The following is a 19,147-nucleotide window of genomic DNA, read 5'->3' as shown; positions in this document are numbered from 1 at the left end:
TGTATGATTGATGAATGAAATAATAATCAATTTTTTTCCTATTAAAATGAGGCACAAGGGAAACAATATTGTTAGGCAACGTTTGTTAGAACAGGCACATAAGCTCTAATTTAATAAAGGCGAAATAGAATTCATCAATGGCGTGTGGCTAAAAGAAACGTACTTCAACAAGTTGAATTCTTATTAAAAAAAACACCATGGATACATCGACATTTAAAATGACAGAAACCAAAATGAACAAACAACACATTTGGGGCACCATATTCAGTAGTACCATATAGTATGACCGATAATATTATTTTTCTTCCTCAATAGTATCAAATACTATTTATTCAACCATAAGCTCGAAACTTAGCAAAACAGGATTTCTTCTTAGGTTTATCAAATATCCCACCTACATAAGTCCGAATTGTCATCTCAATCAAGAGAGGAAACTGCAAGATGGAGAAAATTGCTATCGGAATTGTTGAGAGGATGATGATCGGAATGGTAACCCAAGACAACTTCTCATGCAGAATCAAATACAATGCAGAACCAAAGGATGCCATCATGGTAACAATCGAAAAGAACAGACACGTCAATCCAATTATTAATTTCTTAGGTAAGGACTTGAGAAAATCTTCTTCTGCATAACGCGCCGTAAGAATTCCTAAGAACATTAAGAGCGACGTAGTCGAACTGAACATCGACAAGGCATTTGAAATCATGAAAATTAAGAATGGAGTTCTTTGAGTTTCCAACATTGTTGGCAATCCTGTCTCATTTCTATTACCACCTGGTACTGTGAAAGCTGTTGTAAACATTACAGCAGCAATTAGAGTGCCTACTATCATGCATGATGTTGCTGTGCTTTTCATCCAGTCATCTGCTACTTTGACTAATTTCTCGTGTTCATCAATGAATAACATTTTGGGCGTTTTGTTGATCGCATTTTTTTCCTCTTTAAGTTTGGGTTGTACTATGCTCTCGACTTCCTGTGTATCAGAAGAAACAACATAAGATGATGAAAATTTGGATGCACTGACTCGAATAACAATCACAATGGGATACACAAATACATTACCTTAAACCATTGCAGTTCCCTTTGCATTTGTAGGGCTGCTCCAGATACCTTCTCAAGTTGAGAAGGAGGAGATAATTTTGCAGCAAGATGTAAATGATTGTTCTTAAAAATATCACGCTTCTTTGTAATTATCCTCTTCTCTGTTCCTAAATCAAATATAAGGCTATAAATCTTCTCCTGTCGCAAAATAATTGCGTGTGAAAAAATTGTTCTCCTCTTTTTATCTCTTCTCCATATAATTTCAGGTTTATATTCAATCATTTCTTTTATAAATTCATGAATTCCATGCTTTATGGCATCATATATAATTGTATCCATGTCCATTTCGTCGAGCTCTGATTTGTTCAGACGATGCACTTCTTTAAACACGACAATTAGGAGATTTGCAACTTCAACATGGACTAACTTCCTCTCGTGTATGTAATTGATCCTTGGAGCTGAAAATTTAAGAAAAAATTCAATTCATGTGTAGCAGAAATAATATACAAATAGGGAGATACTTACCGAGGAATTTCAATATCCGCCAACCTAATTTGCACCCCAATTCTAGAACTGCAATACAAGAATTGACTTAGAGGTATCAAAATGTGCCTTAACCCATGAAAGCACAACCGGGTCCATCACAGGCCATGGCATGGTCAGCCCACATCTACATTTGGATGGGCTCAACTGCGAAGGAACATGGGTTCACATGTTCAAAATAAATTTAGAAAAAGACTTGGGCCTGAGATGGACTGGCCGAGCAGAGCCAGGGGTGGTCCACGAGTCAATCATGGCCTGATTTATACTCTAAACTAAATTTAGGTGCGTGAAGAAGACCTGAACAAGAAGGGAAGGGACTATTTGATGTACCTTGAGTAGTCATAGTTAGGCCACCGTGTGCATCTTCGTCGCTTGATTCAGAAATTTGAATGTTGTGATCATGACTAGTATTTGATGTTTGCATTTCTACATGCTCCTTTTCATGGGACCCATGATGACTGTCCCAAGGTGTATGTACTCTTATACCTTGTGTAAAATATTCAAAATACTTTTCAAAACGATCAACGTTCAACATGTGTATTTATATTTTTATATTGTACTAGACAGTATGAAAAGGAAACTAAAATTTATCTAAATGTACCTTCGTGGTAATTGTTTGTGAATGAAATTAATAGGAGAGCATTTATATACTTACAATGGTAGATCCATCTTTCCCAGAAAGTAAGCTCAGTCCCACTAAGAAATGCTGAAGGCTTGTGAACCAATATTTTGAGAGTGGAATTGCCACTTTGATCTTGGGTAACACCCAGCTTTGGATACTTTTTCAATAGCATAGAAGCAACATCTACAATAAGAAAACAATGAGAATTCGGTATCCATATCATATGGATTAAGCCTTAATCTCAATCACGACTGAAACTTACAGTAAACCGAAATAAAAAAAAAAAAAAAACAAAAAGCCTATGTCTGGCAAAATTTATGATCAATTTATAATGAAGAATAGTAGTAAATTCCACAAAATTTGTGGATAGTAATGAGTAGTAATTATGAATATACATTTGAAATTAATGTTTCACTTTGACTGAAATTGTGAACAATTTATAAATTGTATTCAAATAGTGATTTTGAGTGCTTCACACACTCAAAGTGAGAACTATGTCTTCACTACTGTGAAACAAAATGGCCACCTAAAATATGAAGTATATATGCATGGGTATTAGGTTTATCTGCAATTAACGGAATTATCCAAGAGTGTGATTAGACTTCACACATTATACATTCACATACCATAAATTTCAGCAGTAATAAGGCGAGTGAGTAGTGTTACTCCGTTTTCACCCTTTTCGGGACTCAGCTCATCTTTTGGTGTCACTTTGTATAAATAACGAACCATTTTTTCTTGTCCATACGATGCAGCTACAATAACAGGAAGACGCCCATCTTCATGACCTTTAGTTACTATTGTAACTAATTTTTTGTTCTTACTTATCATTTTTTCTGCCAGTTTGTTCTTGCCACAGATTGCTGCAAGAGATAAGGCAGTAGCTCCATAACCATTTGTCAGTTCTAAGTCTTGTGGCTCCATCGATTTTACAAGTTTTTCTGCAATTTCAGTTTGTCCAGACAAAGTTGCAATGTGCAGAGCTGTCTCTTTGTGTGCTGAAACTCTTGCATTAAATGACAGTTCGTTCCGCTGAAAGAATTCATTAGTAGCATGCCAGTTACCTTCTTTAATTGCCTTGTACAATGGCCCATATTCAAGGTTCTCGCTCGACCCTGCAAATAATGAAGTCGACCTGTATGTAAGGTGGTTGTATCGAATACAGAGTTCATATATAAAAAAAAAGAAAAAAAAGGGAAGATTGGCACCACCACATTGTTCTTGTGAAGGAATATCTCACTTAAATTTATAGATAACTACCCAGGTTTGCATGATAATTTAACAAAGATTTGAATGGTTTCTCTGAACTAATTGTGCAACTGCAATAGAAGGTTGATAACTCGCTCATTTTTAATGAATGAGAACCAATAGTGCAAGTTCATGTTTCTTATAACAATATGAGATTTTAGACGAACTAATGCATCACAAGGATTGATACATTACCATTGTCTTTGTCATAACTTTCTTCGTCGTCGTCCCAATCTCTCTCATGAGTCAAATGAACCCATACATCGTGAGCAGAAATGTGTCCTTTAAACTCAGAGTACATTGCTGATCTACATGAAAGTTGAATTGCATGCAGAGCCAAAGCATTTTTTTTCTTCCATTTTTCAAGCTCTTGTTTGTTTTTCTTATCTGGTTTAGTCTCCTTACCAGAGACAACACCCCAAAGTCCATTCCCAACAAAATAATTTTTCAAGCAATTTTTCCAATTTTCAAAATTCTCCTCAGTTAGCTCCTCCTGCACAATTCCCAGACCCGCTCGATTAAGCTTTATGTTATCTGTTCGCCAATCAAAAATGAAAGTTCAATGACAAACTTAAAGCAAAAGAAAAAAAAGTTTGATGACTAAATAAAACAATGCTATAAGTTGGGTGGCAAACAGTTTTGGTATTAAAATAAAAATAAAAATACCAAGACATTGTACGTACATGCACTAACAGTCAAGAAAAACTACAGTTCCCAACAGTGTAAAGGAACCACAAAAAGTAATATATTCTTCATTGCTTCAAGAGTTACATTCAAAGCTTAATATCAATGATGCTAGTTGAACTAGCAATTAAATAATAGAGCTCAAGAAGATAAGGAAACTGGAGACATCAAACAAAAAAAATAAAAATAAACATAAATAATAATAATAATAATAATAATAATAATAATAATAATAATAATAATAAGTTAAAGCAGCTTACTCGACTCTAATTTTGTCATTTTCTCTAGCGAGGAAGTCAATTGTAAATATGCTATGATCATCAAGAAGGGCAAGTAGTATTTATAGATGAACTAAATAGTATTACTCTATGATTAAGTAAGGTACATTATTTTATTTTTTCACTTTTACTTTTTGTCATTTCTGTCTCTCTTTTTTTATTCTTTTTTGCTGTCCACAGAACTCATGTATTCCTAAGAAATTATTCTCAACTTCTTGGAGGGCCAACAATGTGCAACACATTTTGTAGACCCATTTTTTCTTTTTAATTAAATTACCATGACAAAGTAAAAGTATTTATTTACTGAAAATAAAAATAAAATACAAATTTAGGAAGAAGACATGTAACCTATCTTCGGACTAATTAATTTTCTGATGGGTAAAATCTCAAATCTTTCAGATATATATATACAAATAATACTCAAAATACAAGGGATTATGCCACATCTCTTAATATGTTTTATAAGGTGTTCGAGTGAAATAAGAACATTTACACAATAGCATGGAAAGTTTATATAATTTGCTCTAAATAAAATGTTATTTAGATAAATTACATAAGTGGGTCATCTTTAAATGGGTCAAAAGTTTATAGGGCCCACTGTCTAGCAACCATTTAGCTGAAATCTCACAAGATAATAGTAGTTTGGGCCAACTTCTTTAAATGAAATGGAAATTACACCACCTACCCAATATTTAAAAAATATTCAAAAAATACGTATTAAATTTTTTTATCCCACAATTACTACAAAAATATAAGTAAATATGAAATGGGAAAAACAACCCAATTTCTAGTGTTATTAAATATGGCAACTAAGTTTACTCCACTAAACGTGCTCTTCCTATACTTTGACAAATATCAAAATCTGCAATGGTTGCCCTTTCAATTTCTATGAATATCTATTATTGGAAGAAGGCTCCAGCAAAGAAATCCCAAAATCATCCCAAAGATTAATCCTATACAGATGTACAGCAAACACCATAACCTATAATATCATTCAAGAAATCAATTTCAAGATCATCATGTTCCCGTGATTAGGGCTATGTAGTTCACACATAATAGTGATGATAAATGCTTGGCAAGCCAGCACTGCTGATCGAATTGGAATGGTCAAGCCTCTTGTGAAGATTGTTACTGACGTTCCTCTTTTATATTGTAGCATGGGTGCAATGCCACACAATGAACTGAATTGAATGCTACATTTCGGAGTATTCTTCATTATTCTCCCCGTTTTCTTGGGATGAAAACATAGAGACATTCCAATTAAAATTCCACGAACTTTCACAATTGCAGCTATAGAGATAGTACACAATGATATGCAACAGTCATACATTCTTCACAATCAATTAGATAAGATATACAGATTTCCAAGAAAAATCATATGACGTGATCTAAGATCCAAATAATCCACAATCATTTCTAGTTATTACAACTAGTAGAGATACAAAATCGCATACATGAAATCAGATACGTAGGTGGAAATATAAAAAGTAAAATGTTAACATTTATATTATTTCCTGAAAGACATATGATATTCACAAAAAACGTATGATTGATTCATGTATCCTGGAAAGCATCTGCTTCAAAACACTGGTTGTCCCTATAGCTTCCAGGTTATGTGTTATTTTAACTTAACGTAGGAACGGAGTGATTGATTATTTGTAATCCTTATTGGAGCCATATCACCACCTACATCATATTCTATTTTGAGATCAGCCACCCTCTTATGAGTGCTCAATTTAGCTGAAATTATATGATGAGGTCCACATATTTGCAACCAATAATAACCAGAATTCCCGATGTATCAGTATTGCATGTAATGAAAACGTTAACTGAATCGACAACAGCATAAGATTTCTGTCACAGAAAGGCATGTTAATTAGAAGCACAATTAAACATAAAATCTTGCTTTGTGAGGAGGAGAATGAATAAACCAACCACCAGAAACATTGCAATCTTATATGCATCGAGATAACACAAATTCTGATGACAGATAACGGTACAAGAATGTTCTTGAGCCTAGAAATTTTACCAGAGGACATTACAGTCAATTGTTAGTAAGAATCTATGTGATGGGTTGAATTAATTTTAAAAAACCCATATACGAAACGCGCTAGTCTGTACCCAATTCAAAGAATTCAGATTCCGGGTAGATGAGTTTCCACACTATGGCAGCTTTATGTCATTATATCCAAAATCAATCACAGTTATATATCACGTTCAATAACATTACTGTTTCATCAAAATGCAAATTATATAAAATAATTGACAAAAACCAAAAGATAACGAACATGATGAAGTCGATTTTGATTTTTGTGTATTTCTCGCAGTTGTACAGTGACCATTTTTGTCGAATTCCAGAATCTTGTTCACGAGAAAAGTAATTGAATTTGAATTTTGCATATCCATTGCAATTACAATTTAATGAGCGTAATGTATTTAGATTTAAATTTCAATTACAAAAGAATAAAAGAGAAAGTTTTTAAACAGTATTATTTGTATATTTATTTATGTTATACAGTATATTATAAATATATTATCATATAATAGTATATAATGGAATATTTTTTTTTTTCTCTTTATGGGTATATATGATTTCACTTAGGGCATTATACTGTTGATTTAATTGAGCCTAATAATGATGGAGCAATTTATTGTGGAGCAAATTAGGCCCAATGCTCTAAAAAAAATTAACTAATTTGATTAATATCCTATTAATTAATTAAATGATTTCATCACGTATTTAATGCATTCTAAAACTATCAAACCCACCCGTCCCACTCCCCATGACCCCAAACCATCGGTCCCTATTTTCAGAAAGCTCCCAAAGGAAACCCTCTCACCCAATCAATGTCATTGTGTTGCTACACCTGTATCGAAATTCAAACTTGAAGAATTTCAGACTTCATCGCTTGAGGTTTTGGAGGAAAAACAGTCGGTGATTGGTGAAAGTGAAGAATTCGTTTATGGAAGCTCAATTGCTAGTGATCACAGTGATTGTTACGAAGACTTGGAGGATGTATAGAGTACTGAGATGGATGAGGAATTTAGAAGTGGCTACTACGGCCGATAAGGCATTGAATGAGTTGCAATTGCACCTTTTTGACTAACTGTGTGCTCTTCTTAGTATGTTTTCACTTTTATCCTTTGGGAGTTGAAAATGCTAAATTTTAATTGCTTCATATGATAAGAAATGAACAAATACGACCACAATTATTATGCTATATATACACTTGTTACTTACATGAGTGAAATGATGGGAAGAAGAAGCGGAGAATAGAAGGAAAAGCTACATAAATAAGTAGAAAAAAAAGTTGTACAAATGGTGAATCAGAGGTTGGAAATCTGCATACAAGTATTGAAGTTTGCAATTCAGTTTGTTATCATCTTTGTAGATGCATTTCGCACTATTATGTATCAAACTACAAATTTATTAAATCACACGGTTCCTTCTGTGGTGTATATCGATATTCTCCAATTTTCTTGCTCCATTTCTATATCGGAGGAGATTTTTTTTTTCATTTTTTTAAATTCGTCACCTTTTAATTTTCTGTCACTTTTTTTGAATATGTGGAACACCTTTTTTTTTTTTTTTAATTTGTGTTACTTTTTAAATTCGTCACTTTTTAAAATTTCTGTCACTTTTTTAAATTTTATCACTTTTTTCAATATTGTCACTTTTTTTTAGCATTTGTCACTTTTTTCAATCTTTTTTTTATTTTTTTATTTCTGTCACTTTTTTTAGTGAGAAACATCACTTTTTAATAAAATTAACATTGTATGTTATTTTTTAATAAAAAAAGTGATACTAAATTTTTAAAAGTGGCATTGTGTCACTTTTTAATTTTACACAATATTTTTTATTTCCAAAAATTTTTTCATATGATTTTTCAAAACATCCCTAATTTTAAGGTTATTTTGTATGTTGCCCTTTATCGTGGATAGTTGGCCCAATGAGTCTAATTGAAGGTGAACTGAGAAAAGGGTCACCGTTGTTAGTGATGGAAAACTTGGGTCTAATGGACAAGATAAATTTGTTGGGGCTACATTGGGACATGGTATGTAGGGCCATGTTTCTTTTGAAGGCCCGTGCTTATAACTACTAAGCCTATCTTATTATTAAGTGAGCCTCTATGGACCGAAATTAATTATGCAGAAAATACAGGGACTGACTTACAAAGGATTAAAAGTCGCTGGACTCATCCATAAATAAAGATAAGGGCGTATTTAGCAGATTCAGCAACTCTTCTGTTAAGCAGGGGCTTATCAATCACTTTAAAATCACTGGCTCCATGCAGGTCCAAAATTGAGGGAAGCTATGGAGGATTTAGTGCATATTATTTCAAGGACTCCCAACATCATAAGAGCAAGCTAACTCTTTATTGGCGAATTAGGTTTAAGAACTTAACAGTACAGACAAAATCCGAGAAAACATTCAAAGTAATATTTTTTATGATAGTGTTGATTTTATACAAATAAGAGAGGTTCAAGATCAAGAAATTGGACAGAATAGGATAGTTCTCATTTGAAAACTAAATTAAAATGTTTAGGCATCGTTTGATTCAACAAAATTTTCCCTAGAAAATGGAATTTAGATTTCAACTTTCACAAAGAGGGTGTTTGATAGCTTATATTTACCATGTAATTGAATTTCTTAGATTTCTTGGAAATTGTATTTTTTCTTGTTTTCAAGGAATTTGAATTCTCACCATATAATTTGAATTCTCACCAATATGGTGAGAATTCAAATTCTAGTCTACTTTTTTTTTTTTTTTTTTTTTTTTTGTGGCAAAGTTGTATTATCTCCATTGAGCTCAAAAATTAGAATGACATTGTTGTCAACATATCCCTTGTCACCACCTTGCTAACTTATATATTATCTGCACATTTGGAGAAACTAGTCAAAGTTAAACGTGCATTACACGTTATTCTAAAATACTTTATAAGTGATGTAAAACTAATATTTAGTACCAATTTGTTAGAGGATTTGATAAGTCTTAAACGAAATAAAGAAAATAAAATTTAGCATAGAATTTTAAGAAAGGAAAATTTTACTCAAATTGTACTCTCAAAACTCAATTTCTATGATTTAAATTTTTTATAATGATGAAATACTATAAATGATCGATATTTTTATATTACATTTGATACATAAAAATTAATTGTTAATACATAAATTTAAACAATCATTAAAATTTTTAGATACATGAATATGAATAAATTCATTTATAATAACTCTATATTCATATAATTCAAAATTCATCAAATGAAAATTCATTGAATCTAGGTTAACATGAATGTTAATGTACTCTCAAAACTCAATTTCTGTGATTTAAATTTTTTGTAATGATGAAATACTATGAATGATCAATCTTTTTATATTATATTTGATACATACAAATTAATTGTTAATACATGAATTTAAACAACCATTAAAATATTTAAATACATAAATATGAATAAATTCATTTATAATAACTCTAGATTCATATATTTCAAGATTCATTAAATGAAAATTTATTGAATCTAGGTTAAAGTGAATGTTAATTAATTGAGAATTAATAACACGAATTTCATAAATGGCAATAATTATGTAGTATTTATTACTTATCCAAAAACAAAAAGTAAGATATTATTGAAATATTTGAAATGTAACAGGGTTAAAATCGTCCTTAAAATTATTCTCCATTGATGTAATATTTTAATATACTATAGATAGTTAGGTACCAAGATCTTCGTTTCATAAAAAGGACAAGTGATCGTTGGTAATCTGATGATCAAGTCAACTAGCAAGTCAATTAAGAACGAGAACATAGGGACATGGGATGTGGGAGAGACAAGAAAGTAGAGTTTTGGCTACAATGAAAAAATTGCGTAAATGTGATATTAACCTATGCAAGGATATTCATTGGTGACTTTCGAGATTAAATTGTATTTATATGTTGCAAATCCTAATTCACCCATGTAACGCCCCCATTGGCTGGGGAATTGTATTTGTGACTATTAAAATATTGTTTCCTTTCCCAATTGAATTACCCTATTGAAGATCATTCTCCCAGATCCTTCTTGATCACAAATGATTCTAGGCGATTATTTAAAAATGATAGAGTGGTTTCCTTGTAGAACATATCATCCTAATCCCACAGTCTAGTTGTCCAAATCATCATGACACAGAAGCTGATCATTGAAGGCAAAGGTCCTTTTTAACTGGCCCTTGTATGATGAACCTATTGAGTGCATCAACGCCCTTAAGCTTATGCGAGGTTCAACAAAAGCCGATGCTTGATGAAGACATTATTCATGTGGAGACCATTGTAGATGTAATGCTACTAGAGATGAGGTTCTTAAGTCATATTGCTACACCACATCTTGGTGAAGCGTATGGAAAACTCTTTTAGACGGGATGAGTTACCATGATTTAATATTTGTCTCTCTTGTTTCTTATTTCTTGTCTCTCATGTTTGCTACTTTTCTCTCCCCTATAAAATATACACAAAAGCTCAAATTTGAATTATGGACAAAACCCATTGGAGATAAAGTATTTATGTGTCGTGTTTTGCAGTGGGATACAGAAATAATGGATTATTATTGGTTATTTAATAATATATCAATCATAGTTAATTATATTAAGGGTTTGATTGATATAAACTTTTTGAAAATAAATTCTGTAAAAAATAATTTTATTTTAGAATGCGTGGCCAAAAAATAGGAAAAAGTTATAGGTCCATATGTGGTTGAAAATGAGTTTTTTTATAAAATAAATTTTAAAAAATAAGCTAACTAAAGTTAACTAGGGCTGTATGTAAATATCTTTAGTTTAAGGACTTAAGCTGCAAATTTAAAATTGCAAAAGACAAATCTAGGACTTGGAGTGGCAAATGGGCCAAGCCGCTTGTCAACTCTTGGCCCATGGACCGCTTGGGCTCGTATTGAGATGAGCCATAGACCAAGTCGAGTTCAAAAAATATTCATGAGCCAGGGTTCAACTCGCTTTTCGAATCATTTTTGAATTATTTTATTAAAAATGAGCAGCTCGCGAGCCGACTAGTGCTCAACTCATGTCCACATGGGCCAAAGGGTTGAGTCAAGCATTGTTTGTGGACAAAATGGAGTTTGGCTCAGCTCTTGTCAGCATGGGCCTAGCCCAACTTGGATGTTCAAAGGTTGAGTCAACTCGGTCCATTGTCACCTCTATGTAGGACTACAAAAGAGTCCTATATATAGGATGCGCCACACTATACTTTGCATTCTTGGCACATGTATCCTAAGAAATAGAGAGAAAAAGTTGTTACATTTTTATTTTATTTTTATATTTTATGTTTTATTTAATTAGAATTAGTGATCACAACTAATGGTATTTTGTTATTAGTAGAGGGTGTAAAAGCAATTAGTGTTCCTTACTTTTAAGAAATTACGTATAATTTATTTTTTATTTAAACTTTTAGGAGTCAATTTCGGTATTCATCTTTAGAATTATTGTCTCTAAATATTCAAGTATTCACATAATCAACGAATATTTGATTGTATTCTTCTTTTATTGTGTGATACCGGTTTGCTCTACATTATTATTACCATCATAAATCAACTAGCAATATCAAGGACAACTTAATGGGATAATTGCACACTTTGATAGTAAGTGGACAATTTTAATCTTTCATTCGGTTTGTATTGCAAATTTAATCTTTCTATAATTTGTTATGAATCAAGGTATACCTCTTAATTGATTTATGTTCATGTGAAAATCATTAATTTCTAAGATTTGGAAATTAAGGTATATGCAAATTATGTTTTTACAAGAAATAAATAAATTCTTATACATAGGTAAAGAGCTTAGTTAAGGAATTTGTGATTTTCCAATTATTGTTCGTCTCAGTTATAGTTTATTTCGATGATTTAAATTATTTAAGTGTTGTTTTCGCTGGGACTTCATATTTTGACAAAATTTCTTTTGTAATTGACTAAACTGGTATTGATGATTAATATTTTACCATTAAGCCATGATTAAGTAAATCTCATAGGGCCTGCTTAGTAGTTCCATAGTGCTGGTTATGAGCATTTTTTAAAGTACAATTTTTTTAGCATTTATGAATAGACTCGTTATGAGCAGTTTTAATAGTGATTTTTGAAATATTTTAACCCATGTTTTAGAATTTATTATTCATTGATTCTAATTTTTTTTAAAAGTAATGTCACATATACGTCCCTTAGTGAAATTTTGAATTTATAGTTTCTTGTATGAAATTTTTTTACTTATAAAGGATATTTTACTTATATATAATTTTTTTTTACATATAAGTTAACTTAAAAAGTTAAATAAACATAAAATTTTACTTAAAATTTTATGTTAGCATTTCTTATTTATCTACAAACTTTATAATTATAAGTTAACTCTGTACTTTTAAATAATTTTTATTCATTAATGATTTTTTTAAACTTATAAATAACTTTTTATATTTTATAAGTAATGTTTTGTCTTATTAGTAAGAATTTTACACAAAAATAATGTTTTATCTTATAAGTATTACTTATAAGTAATATTTTACTTATAAGTAATTCCAGTTATTACTTATAACTAATATTTTAATTGTAACGTAATTTTTTTTCTTACAAATAATTATTTTAGTTAGTAAATTTTTATTTATAAGTTAGTATCAAACAAAATATGTTTGTTGGAAATAATTATTTTATAGAGGGTAAAATTAGAAGAGAATTTGAGAAAAGGCAAAATATCGTTGATTTGATGGGTTGAGAGAGTCAATTAAAATTACGCTACTATATTTTCGGGTGATTTTTATTTTGTTTGAAATAACTATTTTATAGAGGGTAAAATTAGAAGAGAATTTGAGAAAAGGAAAAATATCGTTGATTTGATGGGTTGAGAGAGTCAATTAAAATTAAGCTACTCTATTTTCGGGTGATTTAAAAATCACCCTAGAACCGGTGCCAAAAGAACTAGCAATCACTGTTATTCCAACCCTTCTTAAATGGTGCCACCCAAAATTGGTTCTTTTGAATCCTATCTAAATGCTTAAGTTAAAACTCAAGGAAATAATGCGTTCATATATCTCTACATTTGCATGCTTTAGATAGTCCACTATTCAATGGGCTCAATTCTTTGATTTCACTTAGGTGTTCTGGGTCTAGAGTACTTAGCATTTCAAGTGGAAAAATATGCTGGTCTCTCATATAACTGAACATCACAAATAAAAGATTTTTGATAAGTTATAGGAAAGATCAAACTGACTAAGGACTATATAAATTTGTGAAAAATCATTCTCAAACACCTTTGCTTGCTAACGCACTAATGGATACTCTAAACCACCATGAAATTTGATAATTCGTGAAAGAGCATGTTATTGAGATGTCTAATATAGTAGCAAGACTTAAAGATTATCGGAATGACTGCAGATGACAACTTAGTGATACAATATAATCCAACTCCTTGCTTACTGAATAAGGTCCACTACAAATGACCTATAATACTTCAAAGGGCAAGGCTTAAATTAAAAGAACTAATTCCATTCATCATGTAAAGTCATCAAAGAGCTGAAAAGAAATATAAAAAGGAAGTTTAGAAAGGACATTAAGAAAGGACCACAAAGATAAATGAATCTTATGTCCAAATGCACAAGAAAGCTATGTGTCATTTTAGTATAAAAAAGGCTGCTTGAAATGTAAGGCAATGTTCAAAAGTAAAGGTAAGCCTAATGCTTATGTAGGTTAGGAAATAAAGGTAAAAGTAATGCTTATGTATATTTTGTTTGTTAAGTAAAAACTCAATGATTGAAAGTGCAATTGAAAGAAAGAAGCAAAAATTAGCGAAAATTGAGAATTTCCATAGTTTGGGGACCTAATTTTAAATATCTAGTAGTTAGTTCGGACCACAAGAAGATGATTGGAGATCACATAGGATCAACTGGATGTGATTAGAAGTCAAGTAAGTGAAGTATTGAAATATAGTCAAAGTATTTTCACCAATCCAGATTTTCAGACGTACATCGAGACACCCATTTTTTCATATAGTAAAAGTTTGAATTGGAAAAATGATACTTCTAGAATAATTTTACTTCTTTGAGTTAGAGTTCTAACGCACTTCAAATCTAGTCAATTGAACATTGAATATCAAAATTTGATAAAAATACTATTGGCTAAACAGAGACATAACCATGCACAACGCAAAGACAACTTTTTTTATTTGATTGAAACTATTTCGGAACCCAACTTAGACGTGTTTCTTGACCTAATTTCACATTCTGTAAATCAAGAACATAGGCAAACATTCAAAGGACCTCTCATACACTATGTTTCATGAATTATTACAAGAAAAGTGTGGCCAATTCATCAAACTTTTGAAAGAATTAAGAGGAAATTGAAAATTTTCAATTAATTGAAGATCCAATTTTGATTCTTAGGCAAAAAAGAGAAGATGCAATTGGAGATCAATAGAGAAATCATTAAGAGATTCAAAATTCCAAGATTTATTTTCTTCTTCTTCTTGTTATTAATTTATCAATAAATCAGGTGATGTTCTACATATTATTATGATTTCTTTTACTTTTGTAATGTTAGGCTAGATTTCTATTTACTAAGATATAGATGAACCCTTGTTATGAAGCTTTGAATATAAATTCAATATTTGGATGCTCAATATGTGTTTATTCTGAAATGATTGTTATTATGTTTAATGCATTTCAATTACTTGCTCATTACTTGGATCGATTTGCGAATTTTATTGTTATTGAGAGAGATAATTGGAAATTCCACTTTTAACAACCATTATGAGGTCCGAAAAGAGATAGAGATACACATTATGATTTTTATGATTCCAATAGATGTTTTAGTGTTTTTAGTCCTTGTTTGGTCCCCGTTATTTTTAAAATACACTTTTCTCTTATTTTCAACTACACATCCTTCAATAAATTAATATTACATAAAAATTCAAAAGTTTTTCTTATTTCCTAACTACATATTCACCATCAAAATACTATATCAAAATACATTTTGGGCAAAATAGAGGGCTCAAATAGGCTCTTAATGCATATTTTCATGTTCACATCTTTCGTAGAGATACAAAAAGGTCATACGAGGGATGAATTTAATTTTCCTTGAGAGATATTATTAAATAATTTAGGAACATCGATCAACAAGAACACATACATATTATCATGATATTGAATTATATTAAAATGGACTAAGAATGGGGATTCAAAGTGTTAGTAATCATCTTATCTAAATTTACAAAGCTTTCCATAATTTGATCATTAGAATAATTTAATTAGTTAACTAGTATTAATTCTTCAAGCATATTTGGCTATTCGATTAAAGTTAACATTTACTGATCATAGGTAAAGTACATAGTTTTTCATGGGAACGGTCTAGTTTTCATGAGAACGATACTTTACTTATCATTTTATTACTTATTCATGATACCGGACTTTTTTAGAATTTAATACGGTCGGAGAGTATGATGTGAGTAGACAATACCCCGAAGTGTAATTTAATTTTTCTTTTCCTGTATTTTTGAAGATATGTGATTTAAAGTCGATTGTGAATATAGATAAAGGGGTTTTTCATAAGGTAGTTCTAACGACTCAATTTAAATACTAGATGAGAAGGTAGCCTAGTATAAGGCACTTGCATGTTTGGGGTTGTAAGATAGAAGTAAGAATTTGTAGTCCACATGGGAAAAAAATTAACTCAAGAGTGACCCGTGGAACTTTATTGGTTATCCAAAAAAAATTAAAAGGTTTTAGATTTTAGTATCCTGGCCATATTACTATTATTGTTGAAACTGATTGAGAATGGTAAAGTTTGTGGGATTGTAGCACCATGTATTATGGAAATTCAAGAAGTTAGAGTTCAAATTCTTTTGTGTTCAACTTCTTCTAATGTTGTTGTTCTTCCAGCTATTGGATGTTTGACAATTTACCAGAACAAAAAATTAATGATCAAACACATCACTATGAAGTTTTCATTAATGAACCTGCACAAAATGAACCATAAGAAACGATATTAAAAAGGTCCAAAACAACATAGACTTGATATTCCTGATGATTATTAGTACACAACACCTTCATTCTTCTAAAAGTAGAATCATATTTGACAATTGATGAAGGGTTTTAGTTTTCTTCAAAGAAATGCCCCTAGATCTCCTAGGCCCCTTGCAAGGACATAACCTTTGATCTTTCGGCCGGCAATGAGAAAACATCATTAGGAGAAGTAGGCACATGAAAGCTTTTCTTCTAGCAATTTCCAGTTGGAATTGCATCAAAATCAATCCTCGCTATGAAGGAAAAATTAAAGTTAGAAGTGTTTAAAGACAAAAAGAAGCTTTTAGTATGCACACTTACCTATCGTAGTTTCTATCCTATTGTTGTAAAAGTTTGAATTAGAAGGATGAAGCAGTCTCTCTGCTTCGCAAAGTTTTGAATTCAAATTAAGAAATAGAGTCACAAAAGTTTGAAGGTCAGCAAGTGCTCGAACCTCTAGTAGACTTTTTTCCTTTCATAGAAGGAGAAATGTTAATAAAAATCGAAAGAAAATCAAACGAGTGCAAAGATTAAATTCACAATACTCACAGTATTCGTTGAAAAAACAAGGCATGTTGTACTCGAATGAAGAGGGAACTTTCTTTCTAGTTATGCACCTCATTTGGAGTAATTACAAGTTTGGGGCAGGATTTGGGCAAGCAAGGAGAAAGATAATAAAAGCCATTTTAAGGATTAGCTTTTTTATTGGCATTTATTGGGTGATAGTTCGACCCGAAAATATTAGAGAATAATTCTACTACTTGATGTGATCCAGAGCCGAGCCAGACGAAGGCGAGTGCGAGACGAGACCCGTTGATAATCAAAGGTGGAACGATGACGCGATCGAAAGAAAAGTAAGTGAAACAAGCGATGGAATTGCTCGTTCAAGAAACCATTGATGGGAAGATGTTCAGGATGCAAAATGGGACAACTTTCATGTTCGGGTCAAGAATCGAATCAAAGTGGAGCAATTCAATACAAATAGAAGAAGCCAATGGCAAAAGTGAAAGCTATGCGGTCGCATAGCTATAATAGGCATGCGACCGCATGCATAGAGGCAGGGACTATGCAATCATAGTTCAATTGAACTATGCGACCGCATAGGTTTACACTATGCGGTCGCATAGTGTTAAATCGGGCAGAATTTTTCTTTTTTCGCGTTTTTTCCATATTTTATTATAGTTCTATTTTTAGTCAAATTCTAGAGATATTGGACGAATATTTTTCAGATTCTACTAGATTATTAGAATTTTATTCCTTTTCGACTTCTATCTAGGATCTAGTATAAATAGAAGTACAATTCTTCATTGTTTTTTTTAATGAGACATTATATAAATAAATAACCATTTCCTTTTTTTCCATAAAATGCAGCCACAATCACAGGAAGATGCCCATCTTCATGATCTGCAGTTTCTATTGTAACTAATTTTTTGTTCTTACATACCATTGCCTTGGCCAGTTTCATTGCACCACAGATCGCAGCAAGAGATAAGGCCGTAGCTCCGTATTCATTTTTCAGTTTTAAGTCAGCTGCATCCATCGTGATTACAAGTTTTTCTGCAATTTCAATGTGTCCAGACAAAATTGCAATGTGCAGAGCTGTATCTTTGTGTGATGAAACTATTTCCCTAATCGCATCTTGATTCTGCCGAAGGATTTCTTCTATAGAATGCCACTTACCTTCTTCAATTGCCTTGTATAAGTGCTCGTAAGCAAGGTGCTTTCTCGACCCTGCAAACAATGTTGTCGACCTGTATGTGAGGGGCTTGTGTCGAATACAAAGTTCATTAAATAAAAGGGAAAATTGGTGCCACCACATTGTTCTTGTGGAAGAATATCTAAGAGTTAAATTTTATAGATAGTTACTGAAGTTTACATGACAATTTAACAAAGATTTGAACAATTTTCGTCTTTGAGAACTGATTGTGCAACTGTAATAAATGGTTGATGACTAACTTACTCATTTTTAAATAAATGAGAACAAATAATGCAATTTCGTGTTTCTTATAACATGATAAGTTTTTAGACAAACTAGTTCATTACAAGTATTGAAATAGTACCATTATCTTCGACATGACTCTCTTCATCGTGATTTGAGCTTGGCGCTGGTTGTCGAACCCGAGCCCAATCCCTCTCAGTCAAATGAGTCCATACATAGTGAGCAGAAATGTATTGCTGATCCACATGAAAGTTGGATTGCATGTAGAGCCAAAGCATTCTTTTTCTTCCATTTTTCACGCTCATGTTTATTTGTCTTATCTGGTTTACTCTCGTTAGAGACAACATCCCAAAGCCCATTCCCAATGAAATAATTTTTCAAGCAATTTTTCCAGGTTTCAAAACTATCCTCAGTTAGCTCCTCCAGCACAATAGCCACACCTGCTAGATTAAGCTTTGTGTTATCTGTTCGCCAATCAAAAAATGAAAGTTTAGTGACAAACTTAAAGCAAAAGAAAAGAAAGTTTGATGACTAAATGAAACAATGCTATAAGTTGAGTGGCAAGCAGTTTTTCAAACTAGTCAAGAAAAGTTGCTGTTCCTGGCACTGTGAATGGACCATAAAAAGTACTATCTTCTTTGTTGCTTCGCAAGTTTTATTTGTGAACTAGCAATTGAATAATAGAGCTCAAGTTGAAAAAGGAAACTTGAGACAACAACCACAAATGAACAAAAAAAATAATAATAATAAAATAAAATAAAATAA

The 19,147-nt window shown here is 31.6% G+C and overlaps 1 protein-coding gene across 1 annotated transcript; it reads right to left on the bottom strand.

Annotated features, from left to right (window-relative positions):
* Positions 1 to 163: 163 nt before the first annotated feature.
* On the bottom strand, positions 164 to 18,687 carry LOC111370855. The gene is made up of 11 exons (XM_022992755.1): positions 18,504 to 18,687; positions 17,888 to 18,174; positions 6,203 to 6,271; positions 4,139 to 4,160; positions 3,651 to 3,989; positions 2,834 to 3,322; positions 2,241 to 2,390; positions 1,916 to 2,071; positions 1,568 to 1,615; positions 1,064 to 1,500; positions 164 to 974 (listed from the first exon to the last, which is right to left on the bottom strand). The coding sequence occupies exons 1-11, from the start codon at positions 18,685 to 18,687 to the stop codon at positions 333 to 335; spliced, it is 2,823 nt and encodes a 940-aa protein (XP_022848523.1). The 3' UTR covers positions 164 to 332.
* Between the last annotated feature and the right edge of the window lie 460 nt (positions 18,688 to 19,147).

This window comes from Olea europaea, chromosome 2 (assembly GCF_002742605.1).
Source record: "Olea europaea var. sylvestris chromosome 2, O_europaea_v1, whole genome shotgun sequence".
NCBI classification, from domain to species: domain Eukaryota; kingdom Viridiplantae; phylum Streptophyta; class Magnoliopsida; order Lamiales; family Oleaceae; genus Olea; species Olea europaea.
Note: the sequence above shows the minus strand (reverse complement) of the source record. Positions and strands in the feature narration are given on the sequence as shown.